The following is a 25,123-nucleotide window of genomic DNA, read 5'->3' as shown; positions in this document are numbered from 1 at the left end:
TGATGCGTAGTTAGCTGATATTGTGATGGATTGGTGTTCGAATTACTTGAACATGCTATTTATAAAACTATTTTCATGTCAAGTGAACAAACTTTTGAAATCGATATCTTCCGATCGGGATGGAATTTGCTCCAAGGTTAGTTCTATTGGATAGTAACTCAGACACATTTTTTCAACAAGATTGGTCGAAAACTCTATGAGAGGATGTCAAAATTTTACATTTTGACCAAGCAGGTGTTTTTTCTTATCCTTGTAACTTATTACCTATTGTTCTTAGTATAATATGTCCCAAATAGTTTAGCTCTTTCTTCAATCTTTTGAAAATTTTTTTTTTTAAAAAAATAAAAAAATTTAATATTTTTAGTGGGATGCGAGTGGGATATCTATCAAAATAAATATTGTGTAACTCAAAACATAAAATTTTTTAATTTTTTTTTTTTGCAAAATCGAACTTTTTTTTCAAATGTGCCCTTTTTTAAAATTTTTAGATTTAGATCCATTCGGTACCGTGAAATAACTCCCAAATGAAATAACACCCAACAAATTTTTCATACAACTTAGGACTTATTTCATTTCATAATTTTTTGTTGGGAGTTATTTCATAATGCAATAACTCCCAATGAAATTTTTGTTGGGTTTTATTTCATTTTATTTTGGAAATTAGGAGTTTTTTCACTGTATTGCGTGTGGTTCCAAATCAAAATCTAGGTGGACAAAATTATGAAAATCGGTATCTCAGAATTTGGAAAAACTAAGTTTTTTCGGAAGCTGACAATCTGCTCTCCTCCAATACAAATGGGTTTTTCAATTGGACATTTCGTTTTCTCGACAGAAGCGCCAGAAGTTCAACAAATTTTGAATCATATTTTCGTTAATTTTTTTTAATATTTTACTGTTTTCTCAATGGTTTTACCATATAGAAATTCATACTTCAAAACATAGATAAACATTGATATAGGCTTTTATTAAATGTATATCTTATATTTATGGGCCTATCCATTTTCCTGTTATAGTCCTTTAAACCTGGTTCTCAAATATACTGATATTTTTTTTTCTAAGAATGTTATATAGCTTGCAACGATTTCTTAATCTGGTGCGAAATGAAAATCAGCATTCTGAAATATCATAAAACCTTTCTGCAATGAAAGAAATCTTTTCTGAGCGAAGCCAGATTTTGATACACCCCGGAGGAGAAAACCTTTTTCTGCAAAACAAATTTTCTGAGTGAAGACAGTTTTTGACACATCCCAGAGGAGTAAAACTCTGCGCTACAACATAGGCCCACAATGCAAAAAATGTTTGGTAAGCTAAGAATAATTTCAGTTTTGAAGTTCCCTTTCTAAGATTATATAAATAAATTGCTTCGGATTGGGAATTATTTCATTTCTATTGGGAGTTATTTCGCTTTTTTGGGAGTAATATTTTTAAAATTACGAAACCGCCGATTATTGGGAGTAATTTCATTTTACCCTTTGATAGTTATTTCATTTTTCAAGTTTTGGAATTATTTCATTTTTGATGGGAATTATTTCATAGGGAGTTATTTCATTGGGAGTTATTTCATTTGGGAGCTATTTCACGGTACCGATCCATTCCTTTAAGATAATTTCATTTTTTTTTTTTAAAAGTCAAAAAAGTTTTTGATTTCGGAAAAAAAATATTAAAAAATTTTTATTTCGACTTTCGATCACTATTTCACTATAAATATATAAATATTACTGCAAGAAATTACAATTCTAAAAACAAATCATTCAACATTTTTAACTTAGGACTTGAACCAATGAAAATAAAAGTTACGGAATAAAATATTTGTTATTTAGCTGGCGAAATATTAGAAGAATCGAAATTAATAATTAAAATATTAACTTAGACTAAAGTGGAGTTGAATGTGATTTTGAAACAGTCGTCGAAAGTGATATTGAGGATGACATTTATAATGATTACATTCATATAGATGAAGGCCATGATCTTAAAATATATGTATATAAATGATGTTATTAACCGCGTACGTAAGTGTTGAAAAATTCTCAATAAATCGAATGATAAACACAAAAATTGCAAACTAACGTTTTGTTGCAAGAAAAGCATGGAGTTCGTCTTATACATGACTTTGAACATCGTTGAACATCTTGGTAATAAACTTTTTGCGTATTTGTAAATACTGACTTCAAATTAGCCACTTTCACTGACAATGATATCAAACTTTGGACAGATTCCCTTTATTGTGTAATTCCCCAGGACCACTTTATTAAGCAAAGATTCGGCAACGTTAATAGAGCTTGATGTATAATACAATTTGTTATACATAAATAATTTAGAAATAGTGAATAATTATTTTACTAAAGAATTAGTTACTCAATTTAAACCCCGAATTAATGAAAGATATAAAAAAGTTCTTAAAGTTCTATATTATATTTGAATTCAGGATCATGTCCAACTAGTTCAAATTGTTTAAAACATAGCTCCAAAAAGGAATCTAAAGTGTTTGCTAGTCAATTCATTTGTAGATTGTTCTGGAGGAAATCTGATCAGAATATTTCTGTTGAAAATTTAATGATGGACTTTATTTTCGAATGTTTTTTAACATTATCAATACTTGAATTAACCTTAACGTTATTTTTTGTTTTTCTTTAACAATATAATATTAAAAAACCTACATCAAAACTTCATTCTTTACTTTTTTAAAAAAAATTAAATTATTCGAATAATTCGATTAATTTTAAACGAGTGATCGAATTATTCGAACAAGTTAAAATCTCTTATTCGAATTATTCGTTTTATTCGAACAAGAGAAAAATCGAATAATTCGAATACCCTAGTATTTATACAAATAACAAAATTATTTCATTAACACAAACGAACAATTTTTTTAACATAGTTATTTTCAAAAGAATATCAAGAACAGCTGTTTAAACAGTGCTGCATTTCTAACCATTTGATAAAATTGGAAGTGAAACCAGTGTTTAAAAAGCTACTTTAACAAAAGTTTTTTAACTATTGCAAAAACTAATGCTTCAAAAAATGTTCAGTAGCGGTAGCATTTATCTATTTTCGTTTTCTTGTTTTTTCTAATACTGCTGCTACCTTCAAAAAATAAAACTCTAAACAGAGCAGTAGTAATAAAGCAAAAATTTTAAATGGAGTAGTAGCATTAAAATACAAATCATTGCTACTGCTCTACATAGAGTTTTGATTAATATTATTTAGAAGTATCAGTAAGGTTTATAGTAGCAGTTGATGTAGTAAAAGAAGTAGCAGTTAAGTAGTAATTGAAGTAGCAGTTGAGGTAGCAATAGAAGAAGTCAAAAAAGAAAATCTTCAGCTATAATACCAAAAATACAATAAATAAACACTGTGTATTGTTGTTGTTTTGAAAGTATTTAAAACATTGGTAGGCAAAAAGAGGCATTTAATTTGTGTGCTTTTTTGGGTAAAAAATAAAATATCTACAACATCAAGCAACTGAATGAAATGTGTGTGTTTTTATGCTCTATTACGCTCTTTTGTTCACATTCGGGTTGTTTGACGAAAATCATCGTAACCTGAACAATATGAACGCCTACCATGGGTTTAAAATAATAATTCGTTTTTATTCGTTTCAGATGTTCGTGTTGATAACAGAATGACCGGGTTTTTGTTTGTATAAAATACATAAACAACTTATTTCATACGTTGCACAGTGGTTTAGAAACTTTTTTTTTTGGAAATAATTCGGTATCTCGGGAACTATTGGAGATATTATTACAAAATTTCACATGGTTAGAGCTGAGGTGTTTTTGAGCTGAATTACATTTGTTCAGCTTCCTAGGGGTAATACGGGCCAGTTTGTGCCCCCTCAAAGTTGGTCACCTCGGGTCTCAAAATTTTTAAAAAAATCCCCAAAAATTCATTTATGATCCGAATGAACTGAAATTTAAAATATAAATAGTCCTTGAGAAGATCTACTCTTACATGTGTAGGTTATCTCCTTCAGTTGAAGAGATATTTAGGTTTATTTTTTTTTTTTTAATTTTGCTCGATTTTTTTTTGTTTTTTAGATATGGCGGCCCTACGGAGGGTCGATTTTTTTTTCAAAATATTAGCTATATTGGCAATAAAATTCTAAATAAAATAAAATAAACTTGGCAACAGTTATCTCGTCCGTGTAAAAAGTTACACGCATCCAAAGTTGGAACATGTAAAATGGGCCTAATTTTTTACGATTTTTCCTAAAAAAGTCCCTATATTTTTTCTTTTGTAGAAACAAATTTTCTTTGGGACTAAGGAGTGAGATCGAAAAATTCTTAACATACATATATGTTTATAAAAAAGAAACCACTAAACTTACAGCTTTAATTTTTTTTTATTTGATTGAAATTATTATTACAATTTACAAAAAAAATTATTTTTATAGTTTTAATCACTAGTGATGAAATTTTGAACCTTTTTCGGAAACCCTTCCATTAACGTTTTTATAGTGCTTTCTGTCACTTTGCTCGAACATGTAGTCCATCTCCGTTTAAAATCTACCACACTTTTGGACACCTTTTTTGTACTCTTCAATTCTCTTTTAACAAGAGCCCAATATCTCTCCACTGGCCTTAGCTCCGGGCAGTTTGGAGGATTTGCCTCTCTTGGTACAAATACCACATTATTGTTCTTGTACCACTCAAGGGCTTGTTTGCCATAGTGACAGGATGCCAAGTCAGGCCAAAAATAAGTGGACACATTATGAAGTCTTATGAATGGAAGCAGCCTTTTTTGTAAACATTCCTTGATGTAAATTTCGGTATTTATAGAGCCCGTTGTAACAAATGAGTGGCTTCTTTTGCCGCAACTGCATATTGCTTGCCATACCAAGAACTTTCTGGGAAATTTTGTCTGCTTTTGGGTCCTAAACTTTTCTTCAACATTCCCTCGAGCATCAGCAACATAAAATTTTTGACCTGGAAGTTGCGAAAAATCTGCCAGAACATACGTTTCGTCATCCATTATGCAGCAAGAATATTTTTTTATAAAACTTGACTTCAATTTCCGTGCTCTGTTTTTGGCCTCTAAATTTTTAGTAGCGTTCCTGTCAGGAACTTTTTGAGCCTTGTATGTTTTTAAACCTGCATTAGCTTTAACTTTTCGTACCAAATAGTCCGAGCACTGAGCTAACCGGGCTGCTTTCCTACCGGATGTGTTGGGAGCTCTTTTGAAAATGCGTTCTATTTTTTTGGCTTTAGAAACATCATGTGGACCATTCCTTCTACCTGAACCAGGTTTTCTATTAACTGACAAGTTCTCCCGGTACTGTTTAATAACATTGGAAACAGTTTGACGGCAGACCTTTGTATGCTTGGCCAACTTTTTGTAAGACCAAGTTGGGTTTTGTTGAAAATATTTAATAATTTCAGTACGCACTTTTTTCTGGTCACTCATTTTAATCAGATTAACAAAAAAATTAATATAATTGACATTACACATAATAACTGACATGTTTTTCAAAGGTAACTTGATCAAAAAAAAATTCAAATAATACTTGGGTTAAAAAATGTAATGAAAAACGTGTGTTAAGAATTTTTCGATCTCACTCCTTATATACAATTTTTATATGTTCCGGAAAGAAAACTTAATGCAAAAGCATGTAAAGTAAAATTGGGCTCAGACCTATCCAAACTTGGACAATTTTAAAAAAAATATTTAGGTTTCAGTAAAAAATTCTAAAAAGGCAAAGCACCGATCCTCGAAAAAGTTCCGTATTTGTATAACCCTATATGTTGTTTAAATACTTAGAAAGTTGTTTTACTATCACACGGTAAATAGCGTCACAGTAGGCACTTTTCTAAAAAAACTCAGTTTTTGGAACACATTTTCCCCGTTTTAGGAATTTCGGTATTTGAAAATAAAAAATGTCAAAAATTATAATGTCATTAATTTAAGTACATCTGGATCTAAATTAGTTCCCAATTTTGTTATGATATCTTTAACCGTTAAAATTTTACATTAAATCAAATTTTATATTTTTATTCGTGGAAAATCACCATATGAAAGTTTTTTTAGTTTTTAAGGTAAATGAAGTCCCAAAATTTTATAAAATTATTTAATTTTACTAAAATATCAATCCTCAGGTCATAATGTTTTCAACAGTATCAAATACTTATATAATTTATTTACTCCTCAGAAGTTCCACAAACCTTGCCCGCTTTGACAAATTTGTATTTTTTCGAGGATCGGTGCTTTGCCTTTTTAGAATTTTTTACTGAAACCTAAATATTTTTTTTTAAATTGTCCAAGTTTGGATAGGTCTGGGGGATACTGTGTCCGCTTAAGTGAGCCCAATTTTACTTTACATGCTTTTGCATTAAGTTTTCTTTCCGGAACATATAAAAATTGTATATAGTCCCAAAGAAAATTTGTTTCTACAAAAGAAAAAATATAGGGACTTTTTTAGGAAAAATCGTAAAAAATTAGGCCCATTTTACATGTTCCAACTTTGGATGCGTGTAACTTTTTACACGGGCGAGATAACTGTTACCACGTTTATTTTATTTTATTTAGAATTTTATTGCCAATATAGCTGATATTTTGAAAAAAAATTCGACCCTCCGTAGGGCAGCCATATCCAAAAAAAAATAATAAATCGAGCAAAATTAAAAAAAAAATAAATAAACCTAAATATCTCTTCAACTGAAGGAGATAACCTACACATGTAAGCGTATTTTTTGTAGATCTTCTCAAGGACTATTTATATTTTAAATTTCAGCTCATTCGGATCATATTTTTGGGGATTTTTTTAAAAATTTTGAGACCCGAGGTGACCAACTTTGAGTGGGTACAAACTGGCCCGTATTACCCCTAGGAAGCTGAACAAATGTAATTCAACTCAAAAACACCTCAGCTCTAACCATGTGAAATTTTGTAATAATATCTCCAATAGTTCCCGAGATACCGAATTATTTCCAAAAAAAAAGTTTCTAAACCACTGTGCGTTGCCATATAATTTGCATGGGAAATATTTATGTTCTACATAATTATAAATGAATTTTCGTACATTTAACTGTTTTAACAATGTAAATTATTAAATGATAGAATTAATTTTTGTGGGTATTTTTTAGTTTTCTCTTTAGGGGTAACATTTTGTGGAAAAAGTAGTAAATCTGTTTTCTTAGAATTCGATTTATTTCAAATAAATATTACGGCAACGCTTTGAAACAATATGTGAGTAAAACGATGGTAACTATGTGCATTAGGCTGGGTCGATTTGTATTGACGATCCAAAAGTTAAAAATCGTATAGCAGAAACGCAATCTACGGAAAATTCTAAGAAAGTTTCATCAAGAAACCATAGGTCTAAAATCTGCTGCTTTTATTGCTACTTCAACTGCTACTTAAACCATTTCGCTCCGAGATAAAATTTTTATTTATTTTTAAAAAAAAAATTACTTTTTTAGGGTAATTATGACCCCGTGATTGCAAATATCTGGTCTAAAAAATTTTCCGATTTTTCGTTTTCCCAGAAAAGCCAGTTCAAAATTTAAGTTTCCACATATGTGATGTTCCTCATTTGCATGTAAATCATGGTTTTTATGTTTTATGAAACAGTTACATATGTTGGCAATAATTCCTCATGTTTATTATTTTAGTTTTATTTTTTTTTACTATTTTTAAAAATTAATTTAAAAAAATGTGTATTTTTAGACACTGTTTTTAATTTAATGTATTTGTAGAAATTTGCCCCTAGCAACGAGGGGGAGAGGGATGGTCACGTCGGGATATAGTTTTTTTATTAGCTAAAAGATGAGACTTAACATTCATACCAAAATTTTTCAGAAATTCCACCTTTTTGACATATAAAATTTTTTTTGAAAAATGTTATTTTTACTGTTCGAAAAATCGAACAGCGGAGCGAAATGGGTTAACTGCTACATCTACTAATACTTAACTGCTACTTCTTCTACTACGTCAACTGCTACTTATATTACTACTAAATTTTAAAAGTAGAAGAAGTAATAGAAAAAAATGACTCTGCTACTTTAAAAAATTTTTTCTTTTAGGGTAGCAATACAAAACAAATTACTATGCTACTTTTTGATTTGTCATTTATTGCTACTACTACAACTACTGTTACTAAAATGTGAATGTGGTAGTAGTAGTAATTGATTGACACCGAGTTTTTATTAATTTTTTTACTAGAACTTGTGTTTTTTGGTTGCTACTGCATGTAGGTATTTTAGGTTTTTATTTGAAAAAAAAAATACAAGCAAGTGTAAAAGGCAAAATAAAGTGTAAAAGGCCACAAAAGATAATGCCATTATTATGCAGAATTTCATGACAGTCGGATAAGGAAAACCCTTGCCGAAAATCGATTGAAAGTCTGTAGAAATGTTGATTGTTTAACAATTGAAATAAATCTTATTTTTCTAACAAAGTATAAAACATGAATGTCGAATAAAAAATATCCAAGTTATACACATTTTAGCATACTATATTATATATTAAGCAAACACTTTTAGTTTACGTATATTATACATATATACCTGCATTTCTGTGTAGAAAATAGTTGTTTACACACTTTTACATGTAAAAAACAACAATGCAATACAGTTTGTGTGGGAAAATGTTAATAACTCGGTTATTTTTTTAAATTTGATTTTAATGTTTTATACCTAGTTAGAAAGATATTTAAGATTTAATTTAAATGTTTTATAGCTAACTTTTTAAGAATTTAAAAAAGTATCATTATTTACCCAATTTTACAACTTTCATTCCACTTCCGGCACTGGTTCTCGCTATCCGATTGACCTCAAATTGTGCATAATTTAGTTTTAGCTACTAAAGGATAAAATAAGACTAATGTACATATATAATAAGCATGTTTTGAAAATAAAGGTGAAAGAAAATACTTACGATACTCTAAACCCAATAAGGTATCACGAAATACACTCCAAGCTCTTTCTTCACTTAGTGGATTTTTGGTGGGAACACTCAATACCTCGCCTTGTTTAACCAATTCAAAAACCATGTAAAGAGAATCCTCCACGGGGTCATCAAGCACTTCAACAAGTTTAACTACATTCGGATGATCTAGTTTCTTTAAGACGGCAATTTCACGATAAACTCGATCTAATGGCGATGTACTTTTTTTTGGACCTCGTTTCATAAGACCAGCTTGACGAAGTAAACGACGTTTTGAAAGTATTTTCATTGCATAGTGAGTTGAATCTTCCTCGGAGTAAGCCAATTTAACAAGACCATATGAACCCTATAATGAAAATACTTATTTCATATACATAATCTATATTTTGAAATTGCATATAAAATGTAAGTAATTAAATTATAAAAATAAAAATGCTGCATTCGCATTGTTGAGTTATGTACTTTTTAAACGAAACATGTTTGTTTAGAGTTAGGTACATAGATAAATACACATACACACAGTTACTAAAGTATACGTATATGATCGACTTTTTTTGACTTTTTATAAAAAATCTATATATTTAAAAATACAAGGCCTAACGAAGTCATTCACTCACTCACTCATTCACTGACTCATCAGTCATGAGGGAGTGAGTGAGTGAGTGAGTGAATGAATAAGTCAAGCCTTGTATTTTTAAATATATAGATTTTTTAAAAAAAGTCCCAAAAAGTCAATCGTACTTATACTTTAGTAACTGTGTGTATGTATGTAGATCGGAAACTCTCCTGTCAAAGATCTAAATCAGTTGTCAAAAACCTAAGTGGTAAGAATGTACACTGCACTCGCGGCAACGTGAACTAATTAAAACCAAGGCAGTTCATGTTAGTGAAATTGTTCACGTTAGCGATTGTGAAATTCTTTTATTATTATTTTCATTATTAAAATACAAAACAAAAATTATTGATTAAAAATCATTACAAAACGAGATCATGAGAAAATATACATTGAAATAAAATTAAATACAAAAAGAAATTAATTTGGAGGATACAAACACATTTTTCATTTTATGTACGAATTTTCAGCATAAGGAATAGTATTTCTAAGGGTATCACAATGGGCCACAAGGCCTCCGAGTGAACTCACTAAATTGCGAGCAACCCACGTAACCTAACCTAACACATTTTTTAAATAAGGGGATTTCCAAAACTTTAAAAATCGAATTTAATGTATGTATTTCAGTCAGCTCAGATCAGATCGGTTGGTCTTTACAATCTGGACGAAAAAAGAAATAGGCTGGCAGCTACAAGTATAAGCGGACAAAATTATCTTCATTGGCTGTGCTTCGAAATAAAGACAAGGATCATGCTGCCAAATATACATACGTCGATTGAACCGTGAGTTGTATGACCGATATGCTGACATTAACGTATTTAAGAGCATTACGTAGGATTGCACATTAGGTTGTCCCGAGATTTTTTTTTGATTTCGCTAACGCAAGACCTCCTAAAATTTGCGTAATTGATCGTAGATTACCAACATGATTTTAAAAATAAAATGAAACTATATCTTTAGGGCTCTACCGATCTTCAAAGTTTTGAAAAGTAGTTATTTTCATGATTATATTTCGCTATCCTTAAATTCGACACATATTATAAATATGCCACGACTATATATAAAAACGACTCTATAAATTTGCTAGATACAGTGGAGTTCGTTTATAACGTACCGGTGTATAACGATTTTTTTATAAAAAAAAAAATCCGGAAAAAAATTGTTCCTGTCCCAAAACATTCACTTTCAAATTATATACCAATTATTACGGTTAGTCATTTATTATAAGTTTTATTTTATTGTACATTAATTGCAAGTATAAAATATATAAATAAAAAAAATTGTATCTCGTTTTTTTTAAGCCTACGGTTCAGGTTTGTAAAAACGTTTTCAAAAGTAGAGCCCTCAAGATGGCATGTAATTCGATGTTTTTTTACTTTTACCGTAATCTGTGTAAAATTACGCAAATTTTGATACCTCTTGTGAAAGTGTAGCTCGAAAAAACATGTTTCTCATCCAAAGACGGGACAGCCTATTGCACATAGCAGTGGAATGTACCAGAACGTATCAACTATAAATGTTTAAGACAACAAACTAACACAGAAGGCGTAGGCAGGGATGACCGAAGACCAAGTGGAAGACGACATGAATATATTCGGCATTATACTCCGAAAGGAGTACACAAGATCGAAGAGTTGGGAAAACATTTCTTATGTTTGCCGAAACCAACAACATGTTGTAGAGCCAATCAAATTAAAGTTACATGATCCAACATTCTTTGGCAAACAGTGTATTTATAAACAAATAATTTCCGTGATTTGTTACTCAAAATTCTTAATTAATGAATAGATTTAAACAATTAATGTAATATATTTCTAAATATTTTTTTTAATACTAACTAATATGAATATTATAATTGCTATTAACCGATATCGCAGATAATTTTAAATATACCCCGAATGTTTTACCAAAATCGGACAACGTTAACCCTGAAATAGTGAATAAATGTTCAAACATGCTTTATTAATATTCAATATTTTGAGGTTAGAAAAATCCATTGCAAAGGAATAAATATTGGTTATAAATCGAACACGGTTAATTGTGTGATCTTTAACCAAAATGTAGTTCTAATCGCGTAGTATGCAAAATAATATATCCATTTATATGTGACCTTTGAGATCCAATATTTCGCTTAACTTATTTTATCATCACATTTAGAACAGTATGAGGAAGGTATATTATTCCAATTTTTACTTCATTCCGCATTAAAACCCTTATTTAACTAGACTATAAATGTACTAAAATAGCCATAACTTTTGAACCCATGGAAATTCGATTTTGTAATATTCACACAGCAGAGCTTCAAATCAATCATTAATTTTTGAATTAATTCGCGAATCATTCACACAAAAAACGAATTGAATGAAATTTGAGTCAATTCAAATGAATTTGGTAAAACTGAATTGCAATTCGTTTCTAATTCAAATGAATTTGTAGAATTCGTTTCTAATTCAAATGAAAGTTTAGTCGTTCAGCGTATTTCAAAATAAAAATCAGTTCTTCTTGAAGAAACAAACTCTGAACACCACGTTTTCATTTTGGTAGGAGAAATATAGAATTTTTAATTCCCCCTAGAGATCTGCTTTGAATTTGATTGATTGCAACTAGAGTTTTTCATTTCCCGCACTTTTACATTTCCCGGGAAATCGGGATTCATTTTCAAACTTCAAAAATTTCAAAATTCCCGCCTAGAACAAATTATTTAATTTTAAGAATGTAGACTTCGTTAAAAATCTAAAAAATGTAATTGGATACAAATAAAAATTTAATATAAAAAGATAAACTGAAACGATTTCTAATTTTCGTTATACACAAACTTGGCACCATTTGTCATTTGTATCGGCATGGCTTCAATTTCCATTAAATTTTGTTTTACCTTCGTTAGATTCCAATTATTTCTGTTAAATCGCAAAAAATAAATATTTTGAGGAAAATCCAGTAATATTAAACAAAATTGAATTCCACGGAAGGTGGTTTTATTCCTAAAATTTTAGTTTTTGTGAAAAAGCTAAATACTAAAATAATTCCACTTTTGATCGGATTTCTGTTACAGCTGTGAACATTCAAGAGTTTTTGGAATATTTTGAATAATGAATTTGTTACTGGTCTATTTGGGTTTAATCTTTTTTCTTGTATGAATCTTCTGCATTTGTTTTGAAGATTTAAGCTTCTTTTAGAGAAAATCAAGTTAAACAAGTAAGAGTGCTATATTCGGCTATGCCGAATCTTATATCACCATCACCTTTGTTGTGGATGCATTATTATTTTTTATAATAATTAGTATATACATACATATGTATGTACATTGCCCACTTTCAGCGTACAGCATCCTAAATTTATCAAGAACACAAAAAACAACAACAACGCCAAACGAAACAAAACACCAAGAGAAAAAACAAAAACAAAATACGCAAGGCAATGAAACCAACACACATCCAAACATACGTTTAATTGTATAAAAAACAACAACAACGCCAAAAGAAACAAAACACAAAAGAAAAACAAAATACGCAAAGCATGCACATCCAAACATACGTTTTGTTGCTTTTTTGTCAAAACAAAACCACATACGCAAAGCAAAAAAACCAACACACAACAAAACATACGTTTAGTTGTATAAAAAACAACAACAACGTCAAAAGAAACAAAACACAAAAAAAAAAAAAAAAAAGCATGCACATCCAAACATACGTTTTGTTGCTTTTTTGTCAAAGCATGCAATACATTGTGTTTTTTGATGAAATTTTCAGAGGTTGTCTCGGATTTTTGCTCATATCTCCGTTATTTATGGACCGATTTTGCTGATTTTAAATAGCAAAATTCTCGAAAGTATGTCTGACAGAATTGTTGAAGATTTGGATCCTGGAGATATCTGGGGCCTTCAGAAAATTGATTTCAACAGACAGACAGACGGACATGGCTTAATCGACTCCGCTATCTATAAGGATCCAGAATATATATACTTTATAGGGTCGGAAAATTATATTGTGCAAATTACAAACGGAATGACAAACTTATATATGTATACCCTTCTCACGAAGGTAAAGGGTATAAAAAAAGCTTAAAAGGAAAATAATTCCCGGGAAATATCGCACAATTTCCCGGGATTTCGGGATTGAACATATTGCGGAATTCCCGGGATTTATCGTTTCGGGAATTCCCGTGAAAAACTCTAATTGCAACTCATTTTTAATTTCATTCGTTTGAATTGCAATTCATTGTTCTAATTCATTTGAATTAATTAAAAATCAATTCAATTCAAACGAATTGGAAATGAATTGTAATTCACTTTGACAAATTCATTTGAATTAGAAATGAATTCTACAAATTCATTAGAATTGGAAACGAATTGCAACTCATTTTTATAAATTCATTTGAATTGGAAATGAATTGAAATTCGTTTGAATTGATTCAAATTTCATTCAATTCTTTTTTGTTGTGAAAAGAATTAATTCAAAATTTAGCTAATTCGTAACGAATTAAAATCAAAAAAGATTGATCCATTTACAGCTGTGTCACATAGTAATCATAATTCTGTTGGCTATTTGGTGTAAACAAATTAATAAATTAAAAGTATAATTTGTTGAGATATCTAATGATAACCCCCTGTCTATACTTGACAAATATTTATCATAGCAATTAATGACGTTTGTTGTCAAGACAAAGTTGTCTGAGCAAAAGCACTAACAATTTTGTCATAACGAAGAACCAGATAATTTTTTATCTTGACAACCATTTTGAAGTATATCATGATAAAAATTTATCAGGTATAGACAGGAGCTTAATTTCATAATTTTTTAATGTTAATATTTTCATAGGCGAGGAAAGTAAGGACATTTTCGTGTTTAGCTTGGCTAGGCGGAAGGGAACACAAAACGTATCATGCAACTAGTTCCAAAGTGATAGAGGCAGATTCTAGTTCTAACACTTTATATTAAGGGGACCTGTCGATGTTGACACCATTTAGTCAATCTGTGACAGAAAGCATCTGTTCTGGATATTATAATACCTTTCCTCCAGATCTTTTTAAAATGCTTTGTTGTATATTTTTGTTTTTTAATTGCAAGTTGCACATAAATGTTCAAATGGGTCTAAATAGTTTTGAATACACCATTTTCCTTAAGCATTTGACAGACTTTTCGTTTGGTTTTGACATTACCTTAAGCTAGCTTATGAATATTATAGTTGGGCCTGTTGCAAACACAAAGTATACAGAGGCGACACGGCAAAAAAATATATTTGTATCTTTCGCTCGAAACAATTTGAACTGGTTTGTTTTGTGGTTATTTTTTAGCGCGTTTTTATGGTTTTCTTTTGGTTTTATGTTTTAGCGCGAAACACGATAACAAAAACATAATGGCCCATAATCATAGTCAAAAATTAAGTACATTTTAAGAGAATTAAACTCGACTTTACTTAAGAGTGGACTTTAGGTCTATCATAGACAAGTTAAAGTATACTTCTGACCATAGAGAATTAAACATAGAGACCAGACACTCCGATTTGTCAAACAAAAATACAACAAATAATATTTGTGATACAACAACAAAATGCATTGACTAGCATGTATTTTGTTGTTGCAAGAGATAGGTTTTTGACAACAGACTTAGGTTTTTGACAATTCCGTCTCGTCTCTATGTTACCCTATGCTTCTGACGCTGAAGTCGACTATAAATATAAAACTAGCTGAAGTTGTTTTTAACTCGTTTAACAACAGCATCAGCTGTTCTTCGCCGAGTAAGAAAGTTCGTCACAAAGTAAAAAATGTTTAAGTTACAAGATATTGTTAGATATTGTTAGATTTTGCAATTATTGAACAGTTATCAATAAAATTAGTACCAAAATATCGTAATTATGATATTAATATTATCTCTTCCATTTTTCCACAACAAACAACTTTCTTTAGATGTCCCGGTTACTTTTATTGTTTACTTTTTTCGGGGTTTTTTTTTTAATTTTGTTTGTCAGCTGTTCAGCGTTGCCACTTGTCTGTTTTTTGTTGTACAGTAATTTTGACTTACCTGCACTAGGGTGTCCCAAAAAAAATTTTGTTGGGGCTCAAGCATAATTTGAAAGCTTATAGCGTAGAATATTTTTGAGATTTTTTGGACAAAATCGGGTTTGTCGGCCTCTTTTTGAGTTTTCTTCATAACTCTGTCAAGACCCACTATTTTCATTACTTTTGAGGGCACAGTTTAAAAGAAAAATGTCCATGCTTTATTTTTGTGTGCAAACATTTTTAGTTTTTGCAATTAATTGGCTCATTAATACAATTTTTCGAAATTTTTCCATAAATTTTGTAAATAAGGCTTTATAACTTTAAACATTTTTATGAAAATTAAAAAAACTAACATTGCAGTTTGAAAGATCTATTAATTCTTAATAATTTAGGGATAACAATTTTCTTTTAACAGTTTTCTATTAAAATGTACCAACATTTTTAAGATATTTGTGCTCGTTAAAATGATTTTCGGAAGTGGGCTTTGTATGGGAGCTATGTCTAATTATGGACCAATCGTTATACAATTTGGTGACATGACTTTTGTATACATATAACATATTTGGATTGAATTTTATTTGAATACGAATATTTTTAAGAGAGATATGACTAATTATGGACCGATCGCACAGTGGGAGAAAACCCTAATTTAGTGGAACTAAATTAGTATCTTCTAAACGCTTGGCCAAATTAATTTCATTTATATGGAAGTATTGCAGGCAAGGGGGTAAGCTAATAAAGTAATGCAAAATGGGTGCTGCTACTTCAGTAGAATGAGCGTGAGAGGCTGCTAAACTACACTACCTCGGAAGAAATTCTATAATATTTTCAATTTTATGAAATTATTTTAATATATTTTTCAAAAAAATTAAATTTTATAAGTAATTTTATTTATAGCAAGTAACTATTTAAATCTATAGATTTTGGACATTTACCCTATTGCCGGCATAGGTCGAAATATTCATATAAAATTAAACTTTTTTTAGTTTTATTAATAAGTTTATTTTTAAAAACGAATAACAATTACACTGTGCAACAACCAAAATCGGAATGGAGAAAATCGGGAAATATTTGGACCCGCTGTCATCAAAAAACTGGAGTCTGATGAATCACTAGGAAGTAATGAATCCAACAAAAGTAGCATAACATCTTTCGATAACGGTTCCACTTTTTTATAGCTTGCAGATGAAGTTCTGGACAATGTGGATATAACACAGCGTTAAAACAAATATATTAATATTGACATAAAACGCTTTGCAAATGTTATATTTTTAATCTAAATAAAGCACTACCATATTTAAAAGGACTCATAATTTTATGTCAAATTTGGTATATGGGCATTTGTTTTTAGCAACTTGTAAGTAGTTAGAATTACATAAATTTCATTTTTATATAATGTAATTACCAATAGCACTTCTTATATACAATCTTGAGAAATAAGGAACAAATTTAGTACGAGATTTTACATCGTCCCAACGATAATAATTTCTTAAAAAAATTATATAAATTCACCTCGCACTTTTTCGCAGCTGAATTTTTCACCATATGTAGTCTATAATATAGCCTTGATATTGGTAAAAATATTAGGACTGCATCTCACAGCATTAGTAACTGGCAACCTTCCGAAAATTCAAAAAGTAAAAAAATTAAATTCTATTAGAATATGGCTATTGGTTATCACAAACAGCGGAAAATATATTTTTATTTTTCTGATTTATCAAGCCTCATATTCCATCTACATAAAAAAAAGTAAAAATACAACTTAAAGATAGCATTCGCCAATCCTGCTTAATAACAACTTTGAAAACAATTCTTCATAAAAAAAATTTCTGAAAAATTTTTTACATTTAAATAGTTGCCAATACCAAACCACTGAAGCTATTAATAAATATTAAGTATTTTTAAGTACAGCAACAACTATAGATTGAAACTACATAACAATAAATCAAATATGCCAAAGTTTTTTTTTTTATTTTGCGCCACTAAATTGTTGATATCTCCCACAGTGGATCGTCACAAAATTTGATAGGCGCGAGTTTAGCTTATATAAAACTTATTTGTGCTCAATTTGGTTTAGATATCTTTATAACTAAGATATTTATGAGAGCTTATCTATTTTTAGATAGGGCAATCGTATGGGGGTTAGTAGAAATAATGGACCGATTCCAACCAAATTCAATATGCTTCTTCCATGTGGCAATAGAAAAGCTTGTAGCAAATTTTATCTTTGTAATTGCGACTTGTAGTGGAAAAAAAACTTTTTTTGGACACACTAACCTTCACTTTGCACGATATTTTGTGCAGGTAAGTTAAAAATACAGTTAACCTCAATGCACTTACCTGCTCATTGATGCTGGTAAGTGCATTTACAGTTTACTGCCCAAAAAAGCAGCTAACGGCAAATAATTTACACGAAGCTTTGTGATTTTTCCGTCTAAAAATAACGTCAAATTGATATTTTAGCTACTTTTAAAATTATTAAGAAGTGTACAACATATTTTTTCATTCAAAATCGTATTTTTCTTATTAGTTTTGATTTAATTTTGTATTAGGCAGCTAAATAAATTTTTTTCATGAAAACCAGTTATAGCTTCCAAAAGTACTATGCACTTATCTTAAATGTGCAGGCACAAAGTATACAGAGGTGTCAAATTTGACATTTCAAAAACACTAAAATCAGCTTTTTTGAAATTGTTTCGATAGAAAGAGAAAACAAATTTGCGGTTTAATACAGACAGTGCGTTAAAACAAACAACTATATAAATAAGCACAAAACCAAACCAGTTGAAATTGTTTCGAGCGAAAGAGACAAATATATTTTTTTGCCGTGTCGCCTCTGTATACTTTGTGGTGCAGGTATGAACAATGCACTTAAATTAACGAATTTATATGGAGTTTGGTAAATAAATATTCAAAACACAAGTTTTGTGCACTTATATGCAAAATGCTGATTTTGGTGTTTTTGAACTGTCAAATTTGACCTCTGTATACTTTGTGATTGCAAATGCGAAATTGTTTTTTGTTTTTGTGTGTATTTTGTTATTGGATTACTGTAAAATTTTGCATTTGCAATGATGCTGGACCATTTCCACAAAATTGTGAATAACGCTATTGTGTTTTTTATTATGCTTTTATTCTTTTTTGTTTATCCCTTACAGGTTCATTTAGAGTTGGATAAAAGTCGACATAGTGTAGAATGGAATGTAAGGAAAACTAAAATCAGTGTTGTTGTTTTTTTTGTTAAACTTGAATATCTTGTACAATGCAAGGCGAATTCATATAAGGTGTCCTCATTAGCCCAGCTGTTTTATCCAAACTGTCAAAGTTTGTGTTTGTGTTGGTGCGCGCCAAGGTATATTAATTATAAGGAAGTGTTATCAGAACAGCTGATCGTTTTTTGCTACTATGTTAATTTTTCGCCGTTGTGCAGTATAAATGTCAAACTTTGTTTACATTTTGTAAATGTCAAACTTTGTTTTGCTGTTAAATTCGTTTATGTTTTAAAAACAATAATAATACTACACGAGATTAGTTTTATTTTTAAGAATATCAAATTAAATTACAAACAGATTCAAATTTTTAAACATTTTTAGTTTAACAAAAATTCGCTTTGATTTATTTGTGAGCTGTTTTTGACATTTTTCCCTGACAGCCAATTCACCTTCAAATGCAGGCACAATGTCAAACTACATATAAAAAAAATATAACCAATTCACTCGGTATTCTGAATTCGCCGATGACACTACCTTATAATTAATATACCTTGGTGCGCGCCATATACATGTGTGTGTTTGTATTTGTGTGTTTTTAATGCGTCCACTTTTTTCTTATTAATTTCTTATCTTTCTCCATGCGTTTGAGCTTATCATCGAACAGTTTAACATTCTCCACATGAAATTAAGCAATAAATATACATATTACAATAGCTTGTTGTTAAATTCCACTTTAATATTGAATTCGCCTTACTTGTGTTTTTTGACAGATTGGGTAAAAAGCAAAAACAAAATGTATGTTGTTTTTGTATTGTTGTAAGGACGAGTATACCTTATATGAATTCGCCTTGGTACAATGCTTATAAGGTTAATTCTCATAGGGAACTGCTACACGTGCAATATATATTAACCGCGATCCAATATCGCGATATTTATTGCATGTAGTATTGATGGATCGCGATCCAAATCGCAGAATAACCTAATTTTGCGTGATCCATTACAATGGATCGCGATCCAAATATCACAATATATATTGAACGTGTAGCAGTGCCCATAGAGTTTATCGTAACTAAGCCTTTTATTGCTATTAATACTATTTTGATTAAGTTAATCAAAGCCGTTCACATTACATTTGAGATGATTAAGTTGACAAATAAAAAACAACAAAACAAATTTATATTTCTTTAAGGCATTAAATATGAAAATAAATACTTTATTAAAGATATCAGCAGATTATTTTAAACTTTTTAATTATGAAATTGTGAACATTGATGAATTACTTAAGGTTTTTTAAAAAAAAAAAAACTTCTGTCAAAATTTATTTATCGGTACTACACTAAAAGGTGGCCGATGCTACATCATAGTCGGTTTGAGGCGATTAAGTTTTATTCATGTCAATTTGATGTGATTAACAAATCATTTAAATGTATGGATAATCATCTAGATTTTGAAGTGATTAGAGCTTAATCACGTTTGAGATGATTAACTCTGCAAATGTGAACATATACTAGATTTTAACCCGCTAATTCGTTAGCGGAGCAAAGTTTAAAGCAAGTGAGAACATTCAAGTTTAATTTATTATCCCGAATTGTCCCAAAACTTTTATGATTTGTGTGACATAAATAGAATAATTAATGTGCTGTTTTTCTATTAGTTAAACTTTTTTACATTTGACTACCGACTGTGCAATAAATATGAATCGTTTTCATATTAATGTGCACAAATACTGAAAATATAAAACTATAAACCAATGCCATATATGCACAAGCTTCATGGTAGAAACAAATATTTTGCCTTACAAAATATTTTACCCTGCAGCAGTGTTGCCAGTTTAGCCTTTTTGAGGCTAAATTTAGCCTTTTTATTTACTCTTTAGCCTCGAAATTTTGGTTTTAGCTTCGTGGCTTTTTTCTAGCCTTTTCTTAATTTCAAAATAGCCTTTTTTGAAATTAAAAAAGGCTAAACATTTCGAGACTAAAGAGTAAATAAAAAGGCTAAATTTATATTTGTGAACCATTTTCATTTTAATTCATTACTGATTTTCATTTAGCTTTTCAACATACTCAAGAATTGTGCAGTATTAAAAGAACAAATAACAATTGCCAATATCAAGTGGTTCAAAATGAAGTAGAGTATTTTATATCTGAAAGCTTAAATGTCTAGCAAATTCTCTTTCAAGACAAAATTGTTATTACACATTATATTCATCATTATATAATGGACAAGAGCCCCACAAACTCTTGAAGGCTTGTGATACTCGATGGCGATCAATAGCCGTTAAACGTCTTGTGGATCTATGCTTCGAGTTAAAACCCATTTTGTTTTAATTTCGTCAAACCAGCAATTCTAAAAAGCCAAACTTTTAAGTAATTAATACACTGATAATAATTTGGCGTACCATCTTTTTTTAAAACCAGTATTGCACAAAGTACAAAAAGTAAATAAATCATTTGCTGTTTTCTGATTTAAAATTCAAGGAATTTGATCCATTATCGTCGCCAATTGAAAATTGTTTAATGTTTTTGACACATTTTTCATACTAGTTTGATGAATGAGAGATAAAATAAAGAACGTTTTAATTAGTGAAGATTATGACTACTAATTGAGCAATTGCGACAAAGATTACCATATGAAAACTCTACGCAAAATCAATTTTTTTCCCGTTGATAATAAAGTAGTAAAACCAAAAAAAATATATTATGTCATATTGATAGTGAAAAATTAAAGTGCTAATAAAATTACGAAGCTTAAGGCTCAGGGGCAGAATATATTAAACTACAAATGGACAAATATAGAACCAACAATGTCCATTTTCTGACATGGTTAATCTAGTATTTAACTTTTTAGTACTTCCTTTAAGTAAAGCAGATGAATTTTATGAACATATTTTCTAATTTTTTATTTAAAAATAAATATAAACCAAAATTCTTAATTTATAATATTTTAGCTTTTTTTCTAAAGCGGTTTATAGCTTCTTTTTTCGCCAGCTCCTGGCAACACTGCCCTGCAGCTAGAAGACAAAATGAAAATTTTTCATTTTTAAAACATTTGCTGCCTAAATATATGTATGTATATTTTTGGTTAGCAAAAACAAATGAAATTGCTTGTGTATAATATACAAAAAATTTACTACAAAAACATCATACAGTAGCCCAAGAAAGTCTACATACAGGAAAAATTATTATGTTACTTTAATTTAAAGCAGTTGTTTTAGTTTTTTTATGAGGTATATAATAATAACTGTCTTATGTCGATTTTAGCAAAAAAAAAATCAAATAACGCCCAAAAGTTCACCGTTATTAGAGTTATTGATTCTGAGTAAAATTACGAAAAATTTCACGCCTACTTTAGGGTGGGCGGGGCTATTAAGTTTCATAATATTTTAAACCTTAAAGCCCAAAAAACCAAAAAAATTTCGTTATTTGAATCAGAATCAAAAATTCTAATAACGGTGAAATTTTGGACGTGATAGGATAGGATAGTTGCTCAACCCGACATAAGTAATGTCGTTTTAATTTTTTTTTAGTGTAAATTTATTTTTTTAACAAATATATTTCATTACTTTTAACTTAGAAATACAGCTTTTAACGAAAGAAATTTAATTTGAATTCCTGTATGTAGACTTTATTGGGTTACTGTACATGCAACCAAATTGCAGCGTGAAAACCATAAACTGCAAACGATATGCGCAGTGAAAAATTCAAACAATGAAAATATGGAAGATGCTAAATGTAAAATACGAAATTGTGCAAAGTTAAAAATGTTTAAAGCGAAAATATTTATTTATAAAATATTTCCGCCCCATATATGGAAATATTTCGCCGCATATAGTCACTGAGTAGAAAAATGTGAAAAAAACTAAAAGTTGATTTGGGTGTACAAAATAAAAAATTGTATTGAAATGTGTGTTAATAAAGAATTTTAGTGCAATAAAATATAAGTTCACTAATTTTTCTGGACTCCGTATAGATTTGAATTCGTATTTCAATCAAAAAAATTAATAATAAATCCTACGCTATCCTTTGTCCACAATCTTAAAATTCTTTATTAACACAAATTTCAATACAATTTTTTATTTTGTACACCGAAATCAACTTCATAGTTTTTTTCACATTTTTCTACTCAGTGACTATATGCGGCGAAATGTTTCCATATATGTATGTGGCGGAAATCAAGGCGTATTAACAAGGTGAGTGCATAAAAACAGCTGTTTCTTAATTCTCTGTGGTTTTATGTACACTATATGTCAAACATTGTTTATGTTTACATTTGTTATTGTAAATAACATAGTAATATTTTAATTCGCCTTGATTTTGACATTTAACGTACATTTTAACAAAAGCAAATTGCCTGTTGTTTTTGCATTGTTGTATTTGTTGCCGGGACGCACTCACCTTGTTAATACGCCTTGGCGGAAATATTTTATAAATAAACATTTTTGCTTTAAACATTTTGAACTTTGCACAATTTCGTATTTTACATTTAGCATCTTCCATATTTTCATTGTTTGAATTTTTTACTGCGCATATCGTTTGCAGTTTATGGTTTTCACGCTGCAATTTGTTTGCATGTATGACTTTTTTGTAGTAAATTTTTTGTATATTATACATAGAGTGATCAAATATTCGACATATACAAAAAACCGGTAATTCGAAAATGCGTAATTTTTGAAACCCGGTTTTCGGTTTTTTCTATCAAAAACCGGTTCGAATAACCGGTTTTTAGCTTTTTTTCACTTTATGAATTGAGGTATAAATTATACTTAAATAATTTTTTTTTATTAAAACTAATTAAATCTTTTAAAAATTAATTTAACATAACTTAAATTTCTTAACATAACTTTAAATTTATTCCAAATTTTTGACATACGAATTACTCAGAATGTTAAATCCAAAGAAAGGATATATGAGGAGCCGCAGAACAAAAAGTACTTTTTCGATTTTTTTTACAAATTGATTTTTTGGTAATATTTGGGTTGCAATCTTGTAGAAAAAATCAATTTCCCAATATTTTTAAATTTTCACAAAAGTACCTTTTGTTCTGCGGCTGCTCATATATTAATATACCCAGGAAAAATTTTGTGAATTTTTGTAATGACCACTAGTTATTTCATGCATTCTTTTGTAAGGAGTGGTGGTTACCCAGCACATTATTTTATTTACTAGAATAAGTACTTATTTTTATGCAGGCTGGTAAAGAACTTTTGCATTTAGCACAGCTATCTAGTGTGTTTGACTGGAAAACGGGAGGTTAGTGGTTCGCCACCTGTCAAAGCCATTAATTTTTTTGTTCATATCATATTCATTTATATGTTGATGTTAAAACTATTGTTAACTTACAATAAAATAACTCGTACATGGAGCAGTGAGTTAACAGCTTGACTATCAAACACAAGCAAATAATGTGACTGTTCGATTCCCACACAAGGCAATATTTTTTGTGTTTTTTTTTAGCTACATATTCTTGTTGTGAATTTACTACTTATTTCTCAACTGATTGTAAGTAATTTGTAAGCTTGACCCCTGAATTTTTTAAAAATCTCGAACAACGGTAAGTAGTGTTTCAGTCAAATAATAAGTAGTTATCGCTTTGCTCCAATTATACTTGCTGGCTTACTAGGTAAGCAAAGTTTTTGCTGGGTAATATTAATACTGTTACGAAATTGTACTTGAATTCAAATATAACGATTTTAACGGCTGATTTAAAAGTAGCATAATGCTTTCAAGTAACAGTGCTGTAAAACTGTAACATATCTGTGGGCATTGTTAAATAAAAGCTTTCAGTTGATTTGATTGTAAGTTGGCAACGCTGTATTCGAGTTCGAATAATCAGTTAAAGAACATTGTAGAAAGTACACCACAGATGGCGTATGATCTAGAATATTCGAACTTTGACAGTTAAAGAGCTTTCTAGATGGTAATGCAGTGTTATAAATAGTGGCAGAGGTTGCAGTCGTTAGAGAGTTGATCAGAGACGCTTTTCGAAGAAACATCATCTAAGTGCCTTAAAGTGTGTTGTGTTTTTTTCAAGTAAATTCGTGTACATTATAAATTGTGTCTGTAATTCTGAGAATTTATAAACGTGTATAAAAAAAACATTGAGTGGCTATTTAATTCTGTTGTTGTTGTACATTTTAAAGAAATAAAGAGTTGTTACAATTTTCAAACTACTAAACGGCTTTTATTTGCAATCAAAAGTATCCGCTTTATTTAAAGGAAATAAACCAGCGTTTTGAAAAGGTTAAAACGTAACAATACATACTTTTATATAATACTAATAGTTAGTTGTATTTTTTAAAATAATATAGATAACTCTCCTGTCAAAGTCCTAACTCAGTTGTTTTATAAAAATTAAAAGACACGCGGTTGATGTGAACTACGTAGAGCAGGATAAGTTATACGAAGCTACATCACACGCGCC

At 29.7% G+C, this 25,123-nt stretch overlaps 1 protein-coding gene across 2 annotated transcripts in view; it reads right to left on the bottom strand.

Moving 5' to 3' along the window:
- Positions 1–25,123, bottom strand: part of LOC135963046 (calcium/calmodulin-dependent protein kinase kinase 2) — a 74,608-nt gene that overhangs the window by 43,524 nt on the left and 5,961 nt on the right. For both annotated transcript variants that reach the window (XM_065514828.1, XM_065514834.1), the window contains one exon: positions 8,872–9,226. In XM_065514828.1, coding sequence (XP_065370900.1) covers positions 8,872–9,226 — 355 coding nt within the window. The remainder of the gene's footprint in view (positions 1–8,871; positions 9,227–25,123) is intronic.

The sequence above is a fragment of the Calliphora vicina genome, chromosome 1 (assembly GCF_958450345.1).
Source record: "Calliphora vicina chromosome 1, idCalVici1.1, whole genome shotgun sequence".
Lineage (NCBI taxonomy): Eukaryota > Metazoa > Arthropoda > Insecta > Diptera > Calliphoridae > Calliphora > Calliphora vicina.
The sequence above is the reverse complement of the archived record's forward strand: the minus strand, read 5'-3'. Positions and strand labels throughout refer to the sequence as shown.